The sequence below is a fragment of the Marmota monax genome, unplaced genomic scaffold (genome assembly GCF_021218885.2).
Source record: "Marmota monax isolate L192 unplaced genomic scaffold, Marmota_monax_Labrador192_F-V1.1 WCK01_AAM20220418_F8-fsc00004, whole genome shotgun sequence".
Classification (NCBI taxonomy): domain Eukaryota; kingdom Metazoa; phylum Chordata; class Mammalia; order Rodentia; family Sciuridae; genus Marmota; species Marmota monax.
This window is the reverse complement of record NW_026692881.1, coordinates 14,372,754-14,389,105: the sequence shown is the minus strand read 5'-3', so window position 1 is coordinate 14,389,105 and position 16,352 is coordinate 14,372,754. Positions and strand designations below refer to the sequence as shown.

The 16,352-nt window shown below is 52.9% G+C and overlaps 1 protein-coding gene across 6 annotated transcripts in view; it reads left to right on the top strand.

Moving 5' to 3' along the window:
* The window catches only part of Crtac1 (cartilage acidic protein 1), a 134,627-nt gene that overhangs the window by 75,652 nt on the left and 42,623 nt on the right, over positions 1–16,352 (top strand). For all 6 annotated transcript variants that reach the window (XM_046450531.2, XM_046450533.2, XM_058581192.1 and 3 more), the window contains exon 3: positions 7,634–7,830. In XM_046450531.2, the coding sequence (XP_046306487.1) occupies positions 7,634–7,830 (197 nt within the window). The remainder of the gene's footprint in view (positions 1–7,633; positions 7,831–16,352) is intronic.

Genomic DNA, 16,352 nt, shown 5'->3' with positions numbered 1-16,352 from the left:
TAAGAAATTCCAAGGGCACGGAGCACATGCTGAGCACAGAGCTTTTTTAGAACAAGGCATAAATCAATCAGTCTGCGTGGAGTTTTCACAGAACGCAGACACTCATCACTACAGATTATCCTGACCTTTCGGTTCCAAGCATCCCTTTCTTGAAAAACCATTCGCCCCTCAGGACAAAAGGTTTTTTTCTCTATCATTTTAAAGTTCCTTTCTTCAACAGAGCACTCTGTGGGGTCTTCTCCGCCCTGATCACCTCCTAAATGGAGATTAAATCTGGCTGTTGTGTGCTTTTGAGATGCCCTTTTACTTTATCCAACTTCCTCCCCTGTGGGGTCTCCCCGCGGTTCTCATTCCACTCAGCACCCCCCTTTACCACAGCCCCCCTCCTCTGAAGTGGATACCTGGCCTCTGGATAGATCTTACTCTAGGATACAATCTGGGAATCTCCTGAATGAATACCTTTCCATATGTTTTCTGGTCCTATTGAATTTCTGTGGCTTTTGAAGAATTAAATATGTAAAAATAGGGAAAAAAGAACATTATACACATTTCCAAAGAAATAAGCAGTGCTGAAAGGTGTGCATTCAAAATGGGAAACGTTTAGATATGGCTGGAAAGGAAAAAAAGAGAGAGAGAGAGAAAAGAGAAAGGGAAGTAGAAAGGCAGGGAGCTCTGGCATCCCTGAGTTTCTTATTACCCTCCCACCTCAGGTAGAATATCTGCCCAGACACTCAGATATTCTGGGATCCAACTTCCACGCCAACTGGATCTGGGCCTCGGTTGGACAGACATGCCTACTGTGAATTCAGATGGCCGTCCTGGAGAATTTCGCTGATTTGTGAATAATCCTTTTTCCTACTTTCCAGGGATAAATTCTTCTCTTCAGGTCTGAGATGATAGGTTATCATTATCTGCCTTCTTTTCCAAAAACTTAGTGGCTTAGAAAATGATTCATTATTCCTCACAATGCTGTGGATGGGGAATTTGGTCAGGATCCAAAGTAGTTCATGACATAAGCCGGTGTCACTCACTCTGAGGCCTTCTGGTGTCAGATGGGCTGGGTGGGGCTGAAAGATCCAAGAGGTCTTTGCTCATAGATCTGGTGCTTTGGTGCTTTTCCATGGGTTTAGCCTGGCCTTCCTCAGTGCATGGTGGACTCAAGGTAGTCAGATTCCCCACGTGGTGACTGATAACCCCAGAACTGGCCCAATGTCACTTCCTCCATGTTCTGCCAATCAAGGCAAGCCACAAAGCAGCAGATGCCAAAGGAAGAGAAATAGGCTCCACCTCTCCATGGGGGGAGTAACGTGCACACAGGGAAGAAAGGAAATGAGGATGGCCACTTTTAGAGACCACCTGCCACATCCCTTTTACCACTTACTTAACTCAGTTGAAGGGTCCTTCTCCTGCTTATTTCTTGGCCTGAGAAATGGCCATCTGGTCCTCAAAGGGGCCATCTACAGAACTCATGGTCATCTTGAGCATCTCTTCTCAATCTCTTTTTTCCCAAACATTGTCTTTTGCCCCACGCTCTCCATCCCAAGTCCCAACGTCTCCCTTGCAGCCAACCTTCACTCTTCCTGAAACATTTGTTTTAGGAAACAGATCATTTTCGAGTACTGACCCTAAATTAATTTTTACCAACCATATTCTATTTTTTTTTTTGGTTGTAGTTATGAAAAGGATAATTTAAAACTCATAAGGTTGACAATCCTTTTACCCAGGGTTGGCAATCTTTGTCGTACAGAGCCGGATGGTAAATGTTTTCAGCTGTTAGGCCTGACAGTCCCTGTTCAACTCTGTTATTTAGCAAAAGCAGCTACAGATGATTCGTCAGTGAGCATGTCCATGTTCCAATAAAACTTTATTCACAAAAACAGGCAACAGGCCATAGTTCTCTGATCCCTGGTTTTGACCAAGGGGTAAGTTTGCCTTTTCATTTAGTTTATCTAATCACTAGATGTTTGACTTTCAGAAAGTTACTTTTCTTTGAAACTAACTTTTTCATCTATAAAATGAGGGTATTGAAGTGACCACGAATAAAATATCCCCTAGATGTGAAAATTCAACAAGTCTTTTAAAATCTTTAGAGGAAATACCCAAAGTAGTAACCAGATGAGATTGTTTCTCTGTGATAACACCTGGGTCCTGCGATACGCCATAACTTTGGGTCTTTCGGGGTCTGCCCATCTGTCTCTGGGGGTCTACAGAGCTCTTCCCCATGCAGGTCTGTCTCTCTGTGGGTCCGTTTCTTTCTCTGTGTGTGTGTGTTTATAAGCTCACTGCCCCTCATTTCCAACTTCTGTATGCTGTGTGTCTCTCTCTTGCTTTCTCTGGTCTACACACATCCGTCTCTTCTCTCTCCCCTGCCTCTCTCCCCTGACAGATTTATTTGTTTTCATTATTTTCCTTTTTTAATGAAAAAGATTATGTGTTCATAATTTTCACAATCAATATCATATCATATATCTTCAAATCTTTTTTTAAAAAAAAGTTTTCCGTTTATGTAAAATGAGACATCACAGGTAAATTGTTTAGCTTAATAAATGGTAGATCCTAGGTCCTCGGTGATTGCATCCTTCTATGTGACTTCCCCCCATGTGACTGCCTAAGTGACTTTTTTCACACGGGTCAGTGATTCTCAGCAGAATAAACGCTGACCCTCTGCATCTGTCTACAGCACGTGGCTCTCCTGTCTCACCCTTACCCAGAACCAGCTCTGCACATACTCTTTGTATTGCCCTGTTTGTACATATGTTTTGGGAATTAGCAAAATCGGAGGGTCCAGGACCAAACAGGAGACCAGTGTCACAGTGCTCCTTGTGTTCAGCCACCCAGAGACCTTCTCGTACCTTCCCCAGGCTCCTTCCCTCTTGAAGCCTATGGTTTACTGGGAAAAACAGGCAATAAATAAGTGAACAAATAATTATAGGAAACTGGATGCAGGGACTGGAATACCAGAGAAGGGCAAGATCTCTCTGAGGAGTTGTCTTTTAAGATGAGACCTAGGAGATGAGAGGGAGCCAGCACGGGAACGAGCTAGGCATAGAGAGCCATCCTGCTGGAACGTCAGGGCTGAAAGGAGGCCCTGGGGCTTGGGGAGGCGGCCAAGGGGCAGCAGGCAGGGCCAGGCTCCCAGGAGCAGGGCAAGTCTGTGTTTCACACCAACACAACGGAACCCACCAGATGGTTCCAGGCAGGAGGATGGCATGATGTGACTTATGTGTTTAAAAGATGGCTCTGGCTACAGTGTGGGGGGAAACTAGAAACAGGGGGAAGGGGTTCCCCAGGGAGTAGGGGAGGAAAAAAGAGAATGAATTTGAGTTCTTGGGGGATGTAGAAACAACAAGATGAGCTGATAATGTGAAGCTGTGGAGGAGGCATGGGGGATTCCTGGCTTTAGACGTCTGGCTTTAGCACCTGGGTGCCCCATTAGGGGAAGGAGAGATGGAGCAATCAATAGTTCCATTTTGGACATGTTCCATCAGAGACAGCCGTGGGACATGCAAGGGGAGATGTCAGGTGGACAGGTGGATATATGAGTCTGAGCTCGGGCTGGGCATCTGGGCTGGAGATATAAATTTAGGGGTTGTCAGTCATGGGAAGGGATATTATTGGCTAGTGAGAGGGGAGAGAGAGAAGAGGGGGAGGCCCAGGACCAGGTCTGGGGATCCCCACGTTAAGAGGGTGGGGAGATGAGGAACCTGCAATGGAGGAAAGGAGAGGACGCCAGAGGAGGTGAAAACCAGAAGAGGTGGCACCTGAATCCCAGAGAGGAGAGGCGTTGCAAGGGGGAGGTGGGACACAGGCAGAGGGAGCAGCCACCGTCCCAGGCACTGCTGAGAGACCAAAGGCAAGAGGACCCTATGGGCCTCCCTGCCGTGGCCCCGTGAGAGCCGGCCATGACAGGAACAGGAACAGAAGTTGAGGGTGGAAGGTGGACAGGGGCGGGCAGCGGCAGGTGAAGGTGGAGAGAGCAGTGAAGACAATTCTTTGGGGGAGTTTGGTTGTAAAGGGGAATAAAGGAGTCTCCCGTGGAGGCTGAACCCCAGGGGCAGGACAGAAGCACACAGTGTTTGGAAACTCTCAAAACAATCTCTGGAGAGCAGAGGAGGTGCCTCGGGTCTGTTGTGGCTTTTCTTTTTTTTTTAATGATGATGAGCAGGTATAGTTGTGTAACTCTTCACAGTTTACCAAGTGTTGTCACACACAGCTCGCGCTTAATCCTCACAGCCATCCTGTGAGGTAAGCAGCAGCCTGGAGATACAGATGCACAGAAGCTCAGGATTGAGTGACAAGCTCAAGGTCAGAGCTAGGAGCTGGCAGGGCCAGGGCCCTTCCCCGGCTGCTGTTGGCCTGACCCCAGCTGGCTCGTCCTTGGCTATTAGAGGCCATAGCTGCTTATCAAGAGCATGGGACCTTGTCCCACTTCCTGGCCCATTTAACTGTGCTTCAAAGCCCCCTGGATTTCTCCAGTGCCCAACAATCTCTGGCAGGTGACAGAGAGAGGACATGTGTGACCGCAGGTAGCTCACATCCAGCTCCTCAGGGTGGAGACTGGTGCCACAGAGTGACTGTGGGCAAGTCACCTCACCTCTGTGCCTCAGTCCCCACGTCCTGGGATCACCACCAGGATGAAGCGAGAGCGTGATTCTGAAGTGCTGAGCACGGAGCTGGGCACATAGGGACCGATGTGCCAGGGCCCCCAGAATGACGCTGATCCACTCACTCACTCCCTGCTCATGCTCACATCCAATGTTTGTGGAGCACCTTCTCCCGCAGCACGTGGCACCAGGTTCAGCACAGGTAGGGTGCAGTCACCCCGGCTGCTGCCTGGCTCAAGAAGCATGTGTTTAATGAGGGAAGGGACACCAAATACAAACACCTCTGCCCTCACAGGAAAAAGCAAGGTGCAGAATCCTGTGGCTCTTCAGCGGAGAGGTCACAGCCAGCCAGGGCAGTCGGGACAGGCATGGTGGGGGGCCAGAGGGTGGGAGGATTCCCCTCAGCAGGGGCAGCTTCAGCTGAGCAAAGACACAGGCGCTGCTGGAAAGGGCAGAGCGTCTTCAGGGCAGGGCGAGGAAGCAGACCGAGTGTCAGCTCCCTGGAGAAAGAGGGAGGGAACGGGCTGGTTTCCCTGGGAGAGGATCGTGCTGCCTGGGCAGCAGGCCAGCCGGCCAGCCAAGGGCAGCCCGGTGGAGGGAAGGTCTGGCAACCCCGGGCATTGCCCCCTGGATGTACATAGTGCTTTTTAAGAACCCCACTCAGGAGCCGTTGGGTGGGCTCCATATCTGGGAGTACCTAGGGGTACAGGTGGGGGGAAGAGGGCCAGAGCATCAGACTGTCCAGGTCACCGTGGAGGCCTGGGGACACCTCATTGTGCAGGCCCAACGTAGATCATAGAATAATAAAATGCATCAACGTAGAAACGCTGTGGCCGAAACAGAATAGAAGGCCCAGAGGCACACCCCCACCGCTGCACATGCCCATCCACTTTGTGACCCTCTCACGAGCCCAACTCTCTCATTTCACGGAGGAGGAACCCAGCTCTTAGAGAGGGGAACTGACCAGCCCAAAGTCTGCAGCCTCACCTCTGGCAGAGAGCCAGGATCCCTAAGAAGCAAAGAAGATCAAAGATGAGAAAGTACTTTGTATACTGTAAAGTGCTGTCGAAATGTGGGATTATCATCACCTCCGCCATTTGCACGAAGTCCTCAGGTCATTTCTCAGAGTGGCTTCTTTGGGGGAAGCTGGCGGGAAAGAGCATGCCTAGGATTAGGGATGTTGGTTGGCATCACGGACCGCGGTGGGGGGGGGGGAGAACATGGGATTTGGAGACGTCCTGGGAGGCCCGGTGCTGCCACTTGGAGTCTGTGCACCCTGGGACGGCATTCTGCCTGTCTTTCTTTCTCTCTGGGGTTGTGTGGGGCTCAAGCAGGACAAGCATGTAAGCTTTGAGGAAGGCCCAAACGCTCTTGAGTGCAGGCACCTTCCCGGGTGCAGTAGTGATGGGGGAGCAGAGGCCCCGAGGCCCGCAGGGTCAGTGTTTAGCACTCGGAAGGCACTTCCTGTCCCCAGGGGCTGGAGCCAGCTGCTGACCGTGCTGGAACCCAAGCATCTGTCTCTCTGCCTCGACAGATTCCAAAGGTGGCGTGCGCCCTTGATGTGCAGCCCTCAGACGCACTTTGTCAAGGTACTGAGGCGCGACCTTCCATCACCAGGCGCTGACTCAGCCCCCCAGGATCCCCGTCTCTCCCTTCACACACTGTGGGTGCCAGAAGGCGCCCAGCCAGCCGTTCAGCAACCCCCAAACTCTGCAGGCTTCGGCATCGTGGTGACAAGAGAGAGGGTCAGTCTGGATCTGTTTCAGGAAGAGAGAAGCGATTTCCCCCAAAGATCTGGGAGGGTGTCTGCCCTCCCCAGGGTTCTCAGCCGGCAGCTGGACCTATCTCAGGAGGGGCTGGTCTTCCAGGAGGTGGGAGGGAGTTCTCCTGCTGGGCCTTCACCATCTCCAATGTCAGGGCCATGGGAAGAAATCCACCGTGGACATGTCAACCCTAGACCCCAGACACAGGCTCTGAGGCTCCACTCATTCACCCCACAAATATTTATTGAGCACCTATTGTGTGCCCGGTATTTGAGAACAAAAGGAACAGAGCTCTGTCCTCTGGGAGCTGACGTTCCAGCAAAGAGCCAGAGAGGGAAGAGATGAGCAAGCAGATGGAGAACAGGTGGCAGCAACGGAGGGGAAGAGATCAGGGCAAGGGAAAAAGAGCCCAGGGCAGTGGTGATTGTGGACTTTGAGACTGTGGTCAGGGAAGGCCTCACTGAGAAGGAGCAGTTGAGCAAGGACCCGGAGGTGGTAATGGAGGGAGCCAGCTGTGTGGATATCTGGAGAAACAGCATCCCAGACAGAGGGAACAGCATTACAAAGCCCCTGAGGCAGGACAGGCCAGTTTCATCCTTTGTCTTGAGTCCCTTAGGAAAAGAGATGGGACAGGTCTGCCTGGTAACCTTAGAGGTGCTCGTGTTCTCCCGTGGGAGATGTTAAGTTCACATGACTATTTAAATGGTGGGACTTTCGTCAGGAGAGAGTTATTCCATCCTCAGAGTCACAGTCTTCTGTTCCTCCAGGGCTCATTCATGCCAGGTCTCTTGGAAGAGCAGAAAGGGCCTGGGCTCAAGTTCCAGCACCTGACACTCTGTGTTACCTTGGGAAAGGCACTCAACCTCTCTGAGCTTCAGTTTCCCTGATGAACCTCATCAGTTGCCTGGGTAAACAATACAACCCCCACCCCATGCCACTCTCTTTCGACTGTTGTGAGATTTAAACTAATGAGGTCATTAATGTGAACAGTGCCGTTTACATTGAAATGGTCTACATAAATGCAAGGGAATTTTTGTTTTCTTCGGTAGAACTTCTGGTAACAGGGTTGTCACTGCCCACTCCCCTCCTTCACCCCACTCCTTATACTATGACCTACCTGGGTCTAGTTGACTCTCATGGTGACTGGGTCCTATTTGATCCTAGGACACTCATCAAAGCTGGGCTCCCTGGGAATCCCCTGGGGCTGAATTGCTTCCCAGGCCACCCAGCAGTTCTTCCCCAATGTCCCCTCCCACCCTCCTCCAGGTACAATGGCCCCAACCTGGTTCTGAAGTATGACCGGGCCCAGAAGCGGCTGGTGAACATCGCGGTAGATGAGCGCAGTTCACCCTACTATGCGCTGCGGGACCGTCAGGGGAACGCCATTGGGGTCACAGCCTGCGACATCGACGGGGATGGCCGTGAGGAGATCTACTTCCTCAACACCAATAATGCCTTCTCAGGTAAGCATGGGCCTCCGGCCTCTCCTCCCAACACCGATGGCAGGGGGGCCCTGGGGACCCTGGCCCACCCTTAGGCGACCGTCACTGGCTCTAGGCACAGTGCCCACTGCCTCTAGGACCTCCTGCGTCCAGCAGAGACCCCCAGTTGACCTCGTCTTCTCTCGTAATGAAGTTTGGATCATTGTCTCCTGGACCCTGGGCTGAGGTGGAGTGGCGTGAACAGGCTGTGTGTCCTCGTCACCTCCCCATCTGAGCAGCCCCCATCCACCTCTACTCCTCCCACTGTTCCCATGGCTACTCCCGTGGGTGGCTTCTGCAGCCAGAAAATGGTCCCTGGAGTCGCCCTCCATGACTCTTCTGGGGCCTTTCTCCGCTGCTTTTAAGTCCCCCCAGGACCCCCCCCAGCTTTTAGCTCATGCGTCTTCCAGAGATTCTTGCCCCTCACCCCCTGGGTGCCAGACAGAGGTGCCGGCTGATGGGGTGCTGGGGATACAACTCTGAGGAAGGCAGACCGTGAGTCCGTGGATCTTTTGCCAAAGCTTCTCAAACTGCAGTGTGTGTCGGAGTCACCCCGAGGTCTGGTGGGCTCTGGCTCTGCAGGCCGGGGGGCACCTAGAGCCTGCGTTCTGATTCTCCTGGGCCTTAACCGTGCTGCTGGTCCAGGGACCACACTCTGAGTAGCAAGGATCTACACTGAGGAACGCAGGAGGGAAATCAATGCCCAGGAGGCTGAACAACAGGCCAATGAATGCCAGTGCTTAAGGAGCACCTACTGGGTGCCAGGCCCCCATCTGCACACTTGACTGCTCTTATGTGAGCCCCACAACAGCTCAGCCAGGAAGGTGCCAGTCGTCCTACTGGAGAGTTGAGGAAAGGGGTGACCCACCTTGCCCACAGCTTTACAGCCTGCAAGTCCTAGGATTCAAACCAGGATCAGGCAAGACTATGGCTCCACTCAATCCTCTGTCCTCTGTCCCAGTCAAGATGAGTGGCCAGAAGCGAGCTTGACCCGCAGTGGGCGTTTCATGTTTCTCAGATTGGGGGCTGTGTTTTGGGGACTGAGGATGGAGGTAGATCGCCGTCCCCAACTCTAGCATTTTCTCAGGTCCGCCCCGTCCCACTAGAATACAGTCCACTCCTGTGGGGCCATACCATCTGTGGGGAAGCCCTGGCCATGGCGTCCCCCTGGGAGAGGCAGATTGGATGTGCTCTGGGCTCCTCCAGATGGCAGCAAGCACTTGGGTTGGCTCTGCTTGGGACCTTATGGCTCAGATCTGTGCAAGCACCGTCCCAGGCCCCCCACAACCTCCTGGAGACTCTCACTGCCCGGCAGTGGGCACCCCCCCCTTCGTGTCCCCCACTCCTGTTCTTCCCCTGAGCCACAATGCTGCCCCTGCTGACTGCCAAGCCCAAGCCAGGATCCAGCCCCTGGTCGGCCGATGTGGAGCTCCGGGTTGCATGAATGGGAGGGGAAGAGGTTGGGGCCTGTGCCAGGGGCAGGGTGGGCGGAGCTGGCTGGCGGGCAGCCAGACTTGTGCAGCCAAGAAACAATGAGCCACAGCCCCGAGTGGTGTTTTATGGGTTTTCATCTCACATTGCCACCAAGTGATGCCTGAGAGACGGTAATTATCCCTACACAAATATCAGGGCATGATTACCCAGCTGGATTTACTGCCCTGTCTCCAACCAAGCCAAGATTGGATTAGGACACAGTTAATTGATGGGCTGATCAACTCTTTAATGTGGGGCAAGGTCAGGAAGGGAGAGGCATCTATGGAAGGGGCAAGTCCCCAGGAAGGTTCTGGAAGGCCTGAAAGGAGGAAAGGGACAACCGTGGAAGGCTGTCCTAGGTAGCCTCGGCAGGCAGGATGACAGAGGAAGGGACAGACTCACCCCTACTCAGCCAACACGGAGCCCAGGGTGTCTGTGCAGCAGCGACCCCTCCCACTCTTAGAGGTCTCCGCTGTGAATTCCAGAGCAGGGTTTCCCAGCCCGGCTGCCAATTAGCATCTCCTGGGAGCTTTCGATGAACTCTTCCGAGCTGCACCCCAGGCAACCCACCCCCAAGGCTGGAGATGGACCCAGTTATCAGGTTATAATGTCCCCAGCCAGTTCCCGCTTGTGGCCTAAGATGAGGGCCACTGCCTCAGACTCTGTCATTTTCATGCTCAGCCCAGCAAGGGCCCCACCCACCCATGAACGTTTTCACTTCATCGAGCACCTACTGTGTGCCAGGCACTGTTCTAGGACACGTCAGTGCATGAACCACAAAAATCCCGTCCTGAAGTTCATGATCTCCCCCAACCCAGCCTCTTTCTCTAAGTATCTGACTCCCCCTCTCCCAGCCCCTAGGACTCTAAGCTCCTTGAGAAGGAAGTTCCTGTATTGGTCATCTCGTGATCCCTGGTGGCCAGAGCCAGACCTTGACCATCCTGAATTCTCAATTAAAATGGGATAAATAAGTCCCAGCAAGAGCAGGCGGGCTGAGCCATTGGCCTAAGAGGAGGTTTGCGGGTAGAGGGACAGCAAAGGTAGGCAGGCCAGGTGGGGGCCCGGAAGGCGGGCTTCCTGGGAGGGTGGCATAAGCCTTCAGAGGCTGGCACTGGCCCCAGGCCTGGGGCAAGGGTGACAGTGCCCAGCAGCCTCAGCCCCAGGCACACACCTCCTGGTGACCTTCTGTGGGTTTGAGGGAGGCCCGTGGGCTTGAGTTAATTTTTCAGTTGAGTGATTCCATTGATTCATCGACGGGGTGTGGGGTGGAGCCCGGGCGTTTGTGCCCGGTCAGCACTTCTTGGGTCCAGCTGGCACAGCACCCAGCCATGGCCACCTGGCCCACTGTGGGGGATCCCGAAAGCCACTCTGGGACCCCAGCCAGCCCAATCCCATCATGGCCTTCAGGATGTTAGAGGAACCCACAGAAAGAGTCCCTCTCCCTTCCCTCAACTGGCATTTGGGATGTCTGCTTTGGAGTCCCTGGAAGAGGCTGAGACCCTGCAGCGTCCTGTGGGAATCTGTTCATCAAACCTTGCACCTACACCTTCTTTACTGGGTGGCCTTGGGTGAGATGTGTGACACCTCTCAGCCTCAACTCTTCATCCATAGGAAAGAAAAAAATCATAGCAACTTCATAAACTCAGCTCCCTTCAAGGGCTCCGTAGACTGTATTCAAGGTCATAAGCATCACCTCCAGCACCCCTCCTGGTGGCGCCTGGGGTTGCCTTTCAGATCCTCCCTCCAATCTTCTCTTCCTCACTACGTTTCCTCCTGAAGCAGGAACTTGCTGTTCCTCCTGCCTGAAATGCTTTTCCTGCTGATTTCCTCAAGGTTCAATCCTCAAATAAACCTCCCTGAACACTTTATCTAAAATCTCAACTGGTCACTCCCTGCGCCCTCCAGTGGCTTAGATTTCCGTCTCGGTTTTGACCCCTGACTGAAGGTGCTCTATTCTTGTTTGGGGTCCATCTCTCCTACTAGTATTCACTCCCCGGGGGCGGGAGCAGGCAGAAACTTTGTCTTGTTCACTGTTGTCCTTCAGGACCCCAAGAAGTGCCTGTCACTTAGTAAACACTAAATACATATTTTTGAACCAACAACTTGGATAATGAATGGAAATGGCTTCGTGTGACACCTAGGACTTCATGAGCACTAACAGTAGCTGTTATAATTCTGTGGCTATGGGAAAGACAGAGCGTCTAAGAGTGTCCTTGGAGAACACAGGCCTTCCTCCTGGCCCATGGGAAAGAGCCTAGGAACAGAAAGGGGGAGGGCCCTGGTGTGAAGAAGGCACCACCCAGGTGGGTGCCACTTGGGTTCGGGTCTCGGGTTAAGAGTTAGAAAGTAGGTAGAGAAGGGGGGAGGGGAGGAAGGACCACAGCCCCACAGCGGAAACTCTCTTATCCCTTAATTGGCCTAGAAAAATATAAGCCAGGGCTTTCAGGCAGTGCTCTTCTGTGCCACCCAAGTGGGAGGGTAAGCAGGGCAACGGGTGACCAGAAGCAGATGCCAGCACCTCCCTCCACATGCAGGAACCCAGGCATCCCACAGCTCCTGGACAGAGCCATCCCCCTGAAGGTCCTGCTCTGGCCCACCCCAGCCACCTTGCTCCGTGGCCCTGAGAATCCTGCACATGTGACTAGCCTGGGGGAAGCAGGAGTTCGGGTAGTAACTCAGTGTGAAGCCCACCACTCAGTTTATTTTTACTTATTCAACTCAACAAAATGGGCATTAGAAAAGGTACTGTTAAAAAATAATTCATATGTTGCCTCCCTCCTCTCTCTACAAACAGTGTCAGGCCCTGCTCACACTCCAGCCCTTTGCATTTTCAATATATTTTGGGTATTATTTCATAGCAATCAATATACAGAAGGCTTTCTCATTCTTTTTATGGCTGTATAGTACTCCATTGTATAGATTTGCCATTAATTTAATTGGTTTTCTCTGGGTGAGCATTTAGATTGCTTGCAGTCACTTTGTCCTTACAAAGAATGCCACCAAATGAATAAGCCTGCACAATATGCCATTTCCCACATTTGCAGGTTTATTTGTAAAATAAATTCACAGAAACAGTGGCTGCGTCAAAGGAATACCCACATGTAGTTTTGATAAATGTGGCAAATTGCTCTCCCTAGAGACGGTACTCATTACATTCCCATCAGCCATGTCCCTGAGCGAGCACTTTCCAACACTCACTAACACAAATGTTTTATCAATTTTTTTTTTTGGATTTGCCAATCTGATAGGAAAAAATTGATTTCCAAGTGTAGTTTTAATTTTCATTTTTCTTAAATGAGTGAGGCTGAGAATATTTGTATATATTTGAAATTCCTGTCTGCTCATAGCCTCTGCCCATTTTTTTTTCTATTGATTATTGGCTTTTTATTATTGATTTGGAACACCTCTTTATAAATTAGGGAAATTAGCCCTTTGTCTGGAATATAAGTTGCAGATAATTCTCCCTGTTTGTCATTTTTCTTTTGTCTTTGCTCATGGGTGGGTTTTGTAATGTAGAAAACTTTCATTTTTATGGACCTGAATTTATGACTCTTTTCTTTTATGGTTGCTGGGCTGGGTGTCATACCCAGAGAGGCTTCTGCAAGGGCTTTCATAACCTCTTGGAGAGGGGAGGGGAAGAGGGGAGAGGGGAGGAGAGGAGAAGGAGGTGTTAGTCACTGCACTACAGAGAGGAAAGGGGACTCAGATGGGCCGCACTTCTGGCCTCTTCTGCCTACACAACAGATGAGCGGTCTGCTCTTGAGAGAAGCATCCCTGTCCAGCAGCCCCTTCAGCCAGGCCCGGTTCCAACTGCACCCGAAAGCTCTGCGCCTCTCTATTCAGTGTGAGGCTTGGGCCAGTGGCTCTGGAGTCAACTGGAAACTCTTAGAAATGCAGGCTTAGGGCCCCACCCTGAGAGTTCAGAGTCTCCACCCTCTTTTCCTAGGATTCTCTAGGCCCTAGGGTCTCCTGATCTCCCCACCAGGTTTCACTTGGAGGCAAAGTCCTGGTTTTCAGCTGTCCCAGCAGGGCTCCATTTGGGGAGATGAGCTCAGGGTCGGCTCAGGCTCCTTCCCCCTTCCCCCTCATCGTGCCTCCTCACACCCTGAGGAAGCACACAGTGAGGAGCAGGGGCTCCAAAGACCAAGGCCTTGGCCCTGCAAAGAATGAGATTCCTTGGGGGGCTGGGGACTGCCCCCACCCCAACAAGCTGCCCTGCTCTGTAACACTGGGGCAGGGGGCTTTGCAGCACCGGACCATGGTTCCAAGCTCAGCGTGGCTACTTACAGGAAGCTGAGCAACCTTGGGGCCAGTGAGTTGGCCCTGAGCCCACTTCACCTCTGTGACATGAAGGCCAGCCTTCCTGGCAGACTGCGGAGGGCCCTAGAGGGGCTGATGGGGGGAGGCGCTGGCCGATTGCCTCTTCACCCAGTGGCAGAGGAAGGAAGGTGGGCTCAGGAATTATAAATGGGACCAGGGACACCTGAGTTTATTCTTTTAAAAAATGTCCTTTGCCTGAACTAGTTCTTTGTCCCCTGGGGCTGTCACCGCTGGGCTGGCTTTCCTTGGAGTGAGTCTTTGTAAAGCATTTTAAACTTGATGCCACAGTTGCCTCCTGAGGTGTGGCTCACGAGGACCTGCCCGGTCCAGCCCTGCTATCCCTTTTAGGAGGAGGACGAGGAGGAGGAGGAGGAGGTGGACGTTATTATTTACTGACCTTATCACGAGCATTGCTCTAAGCACTTTACGTGCATTATCTAATTTAATGCTCATCACAACCTGGAGGCCACTCTCATTATCCCATTTGATAGATACGAAAAAGACAGTGCACACTTGCCCCTTGAGCCTCAGTGGGAGTGGTCCATGCCATGGAGTGAGGTTGGAGGCTGAGACCTCTGCCCTGCCACACACGCCTTCTCACTCTTCTTTGCCCCCCAGTTTCAGGTCACAGTCAAGTCGCCTCCCTAGCAACCCTGAGAGGGCATAACGCCAGTGACCCTTAGGAAGAGCCCTGATGGCCCTGACCCCTGCTTCCAGAGGCTCCAGACAGCCCTCTGGGGGCAAAGCTGGTGTGCAGGGGTGGGTGAAGGGGCAGTGAATGGAGCGCTGTTTGCCTGATGGACAGCGCTGTCCTGGACGCTCTGGTCTTCCTCAGGAAGCTCCTTTCCCTTTTTGATGTGTGGGACAACTCCTCCTTCTCTGCCCCTCCTGCCTGTGCCCCAAATGAGGCTACCACGGGGGCTCAGTGCCCGGCCTGGTCCTCTCCTTTTCCCGCTCCAGCCCGCTGCTCAGTAAGCTGTCATCCCTCAAGACCAGTGACCTCTTGCATGTGCCTTATTGCCCACCTGTGACCACCTCAAATGCAAACTGTCTGAAGCCAAGCTCCTCCCACCCACCCCCCACACAGGCCTCAGCTGGCCCAGCATCCCTGCTGGAATCCCCACCGTGGATGCCCCAGGGTCTCACCCGGCCAGCCCCTGCCCTTTCTGCCGTGGCCTCCTGTACCCAGAGCTTCCTCCCCCCTCCCAGGGCTGCCCCACAAACCAGGCTGGAGCGCCTACCCCAGTGGCCACCCCTGCATTTTCTCCCAGGCCAGCCCATCCAACCCTCCTCCACCGCCGGTGTAATCTTTCTGCAAACACTGTCTCCCCATGACACCCCCAGACCAGAAGCCACCTTGCCCCTTTGTCCTCATCCAAGGAATTACTGGGTCCCCCTGCCCTGCATGTTTCTCCTCCTCCACCTGCACACACCCTCCTCTCTGGGCAAACCCAGGATCCCCCCATGCCTGTCTCTTGCCACCCTGTGAGCTGTGGAGCACAGTGCTCAGCATTGGCTCTGCACCCAGAGAGATCTGGCTTCAACTCTGTCTCCACCGCTCGCCAGCTCTGGGACACTGGGCAATGGACTTAACCTCTCGAACCCTCAATTTCTCCATCTGTAAAACGGGATTAGAGGGTTTGGATGAGATGAGGATTATGAAAAAGGAAAGTGCTTTGTGCAGAGTCTGACCATACGAAGTGCCACACACCCAGGAGTATGGCCCTCCAAGTCAGTTCGGCTGCCTCCTCCCTCAGAAAGCCCTCCCTGGTTACAGGGACCTCGTCCATCCTGATTTCATGGCGTGTTCAGGTATATTATGTAGTCCTGCCCTGCTGGTCTCTGTGGGATATTAGGCAAGTTGCCTTCTCCTGTATGTCAGATACTTCGTCTGTACAGTGGACATGAAAACAGTACCTACCTCATGGGGTGAGTGAGTGACTCTGTGTGATGTGCCTGCACATAGAAAGTGTTAACTAGTACCAGCTTTACCACTGACCCATGGCATTTCCTCTGCCCACCCTTCTGTGTCCAACACTCTAAGCACCCTGGGTCAGGGACAGACACAGTCCCTCCCCGCTGCCTCACACAGCACCTGGCAGTGCATGGTGAGAACCTGAGCCCCACCCACTGGGCCTTCCCACCCTGGTCACCTATCAGCAACTGGAAGCACCACTGGACTCAGACCTTCCAAGCTCCTTGAATGTCAAGGCGTGGAATGGGAATTCCAAGACTTGCCTCTCCTGGGGCCTGTGGGCTATCCAGAAAGCCCACCCTGCCCATGAATGCCCTCCTGTCTCTCCCAGGGATCCAAGAGAGTCCCCCTCTGCTGCTCCTAACAGCCTCTCCACTCCCCGAGCAGCCTGTCCCTGCCTTGGTGAGGGGCCGCAGGGCAGAGTGCCACCACTACAAGGAGCCAGGAGGTGGGCGTGCACGCTGACACGGGCCAGGGGCTAGTGCTGGGTGTTTATTGCCTGTGCCATCGACCCGCACAGCTCGCTGTTGATCTGTCTTCCTGACACACCTAATTACCCAGGTTGCAGCTGCCAGCGCGTTTGCTCTTCCTAAATCACAGGCTCCCATCCCTCCTGTCGCCCAGGCCTCCGGGCCTCTGCCTGCAGAAGGGCTGCCATTGATTTTGCCGTTCCCGTTTATGATCTACAAGACTCTGCATCGCTGTTGCACATTTTACCTTAATTAGTTTATTCTTC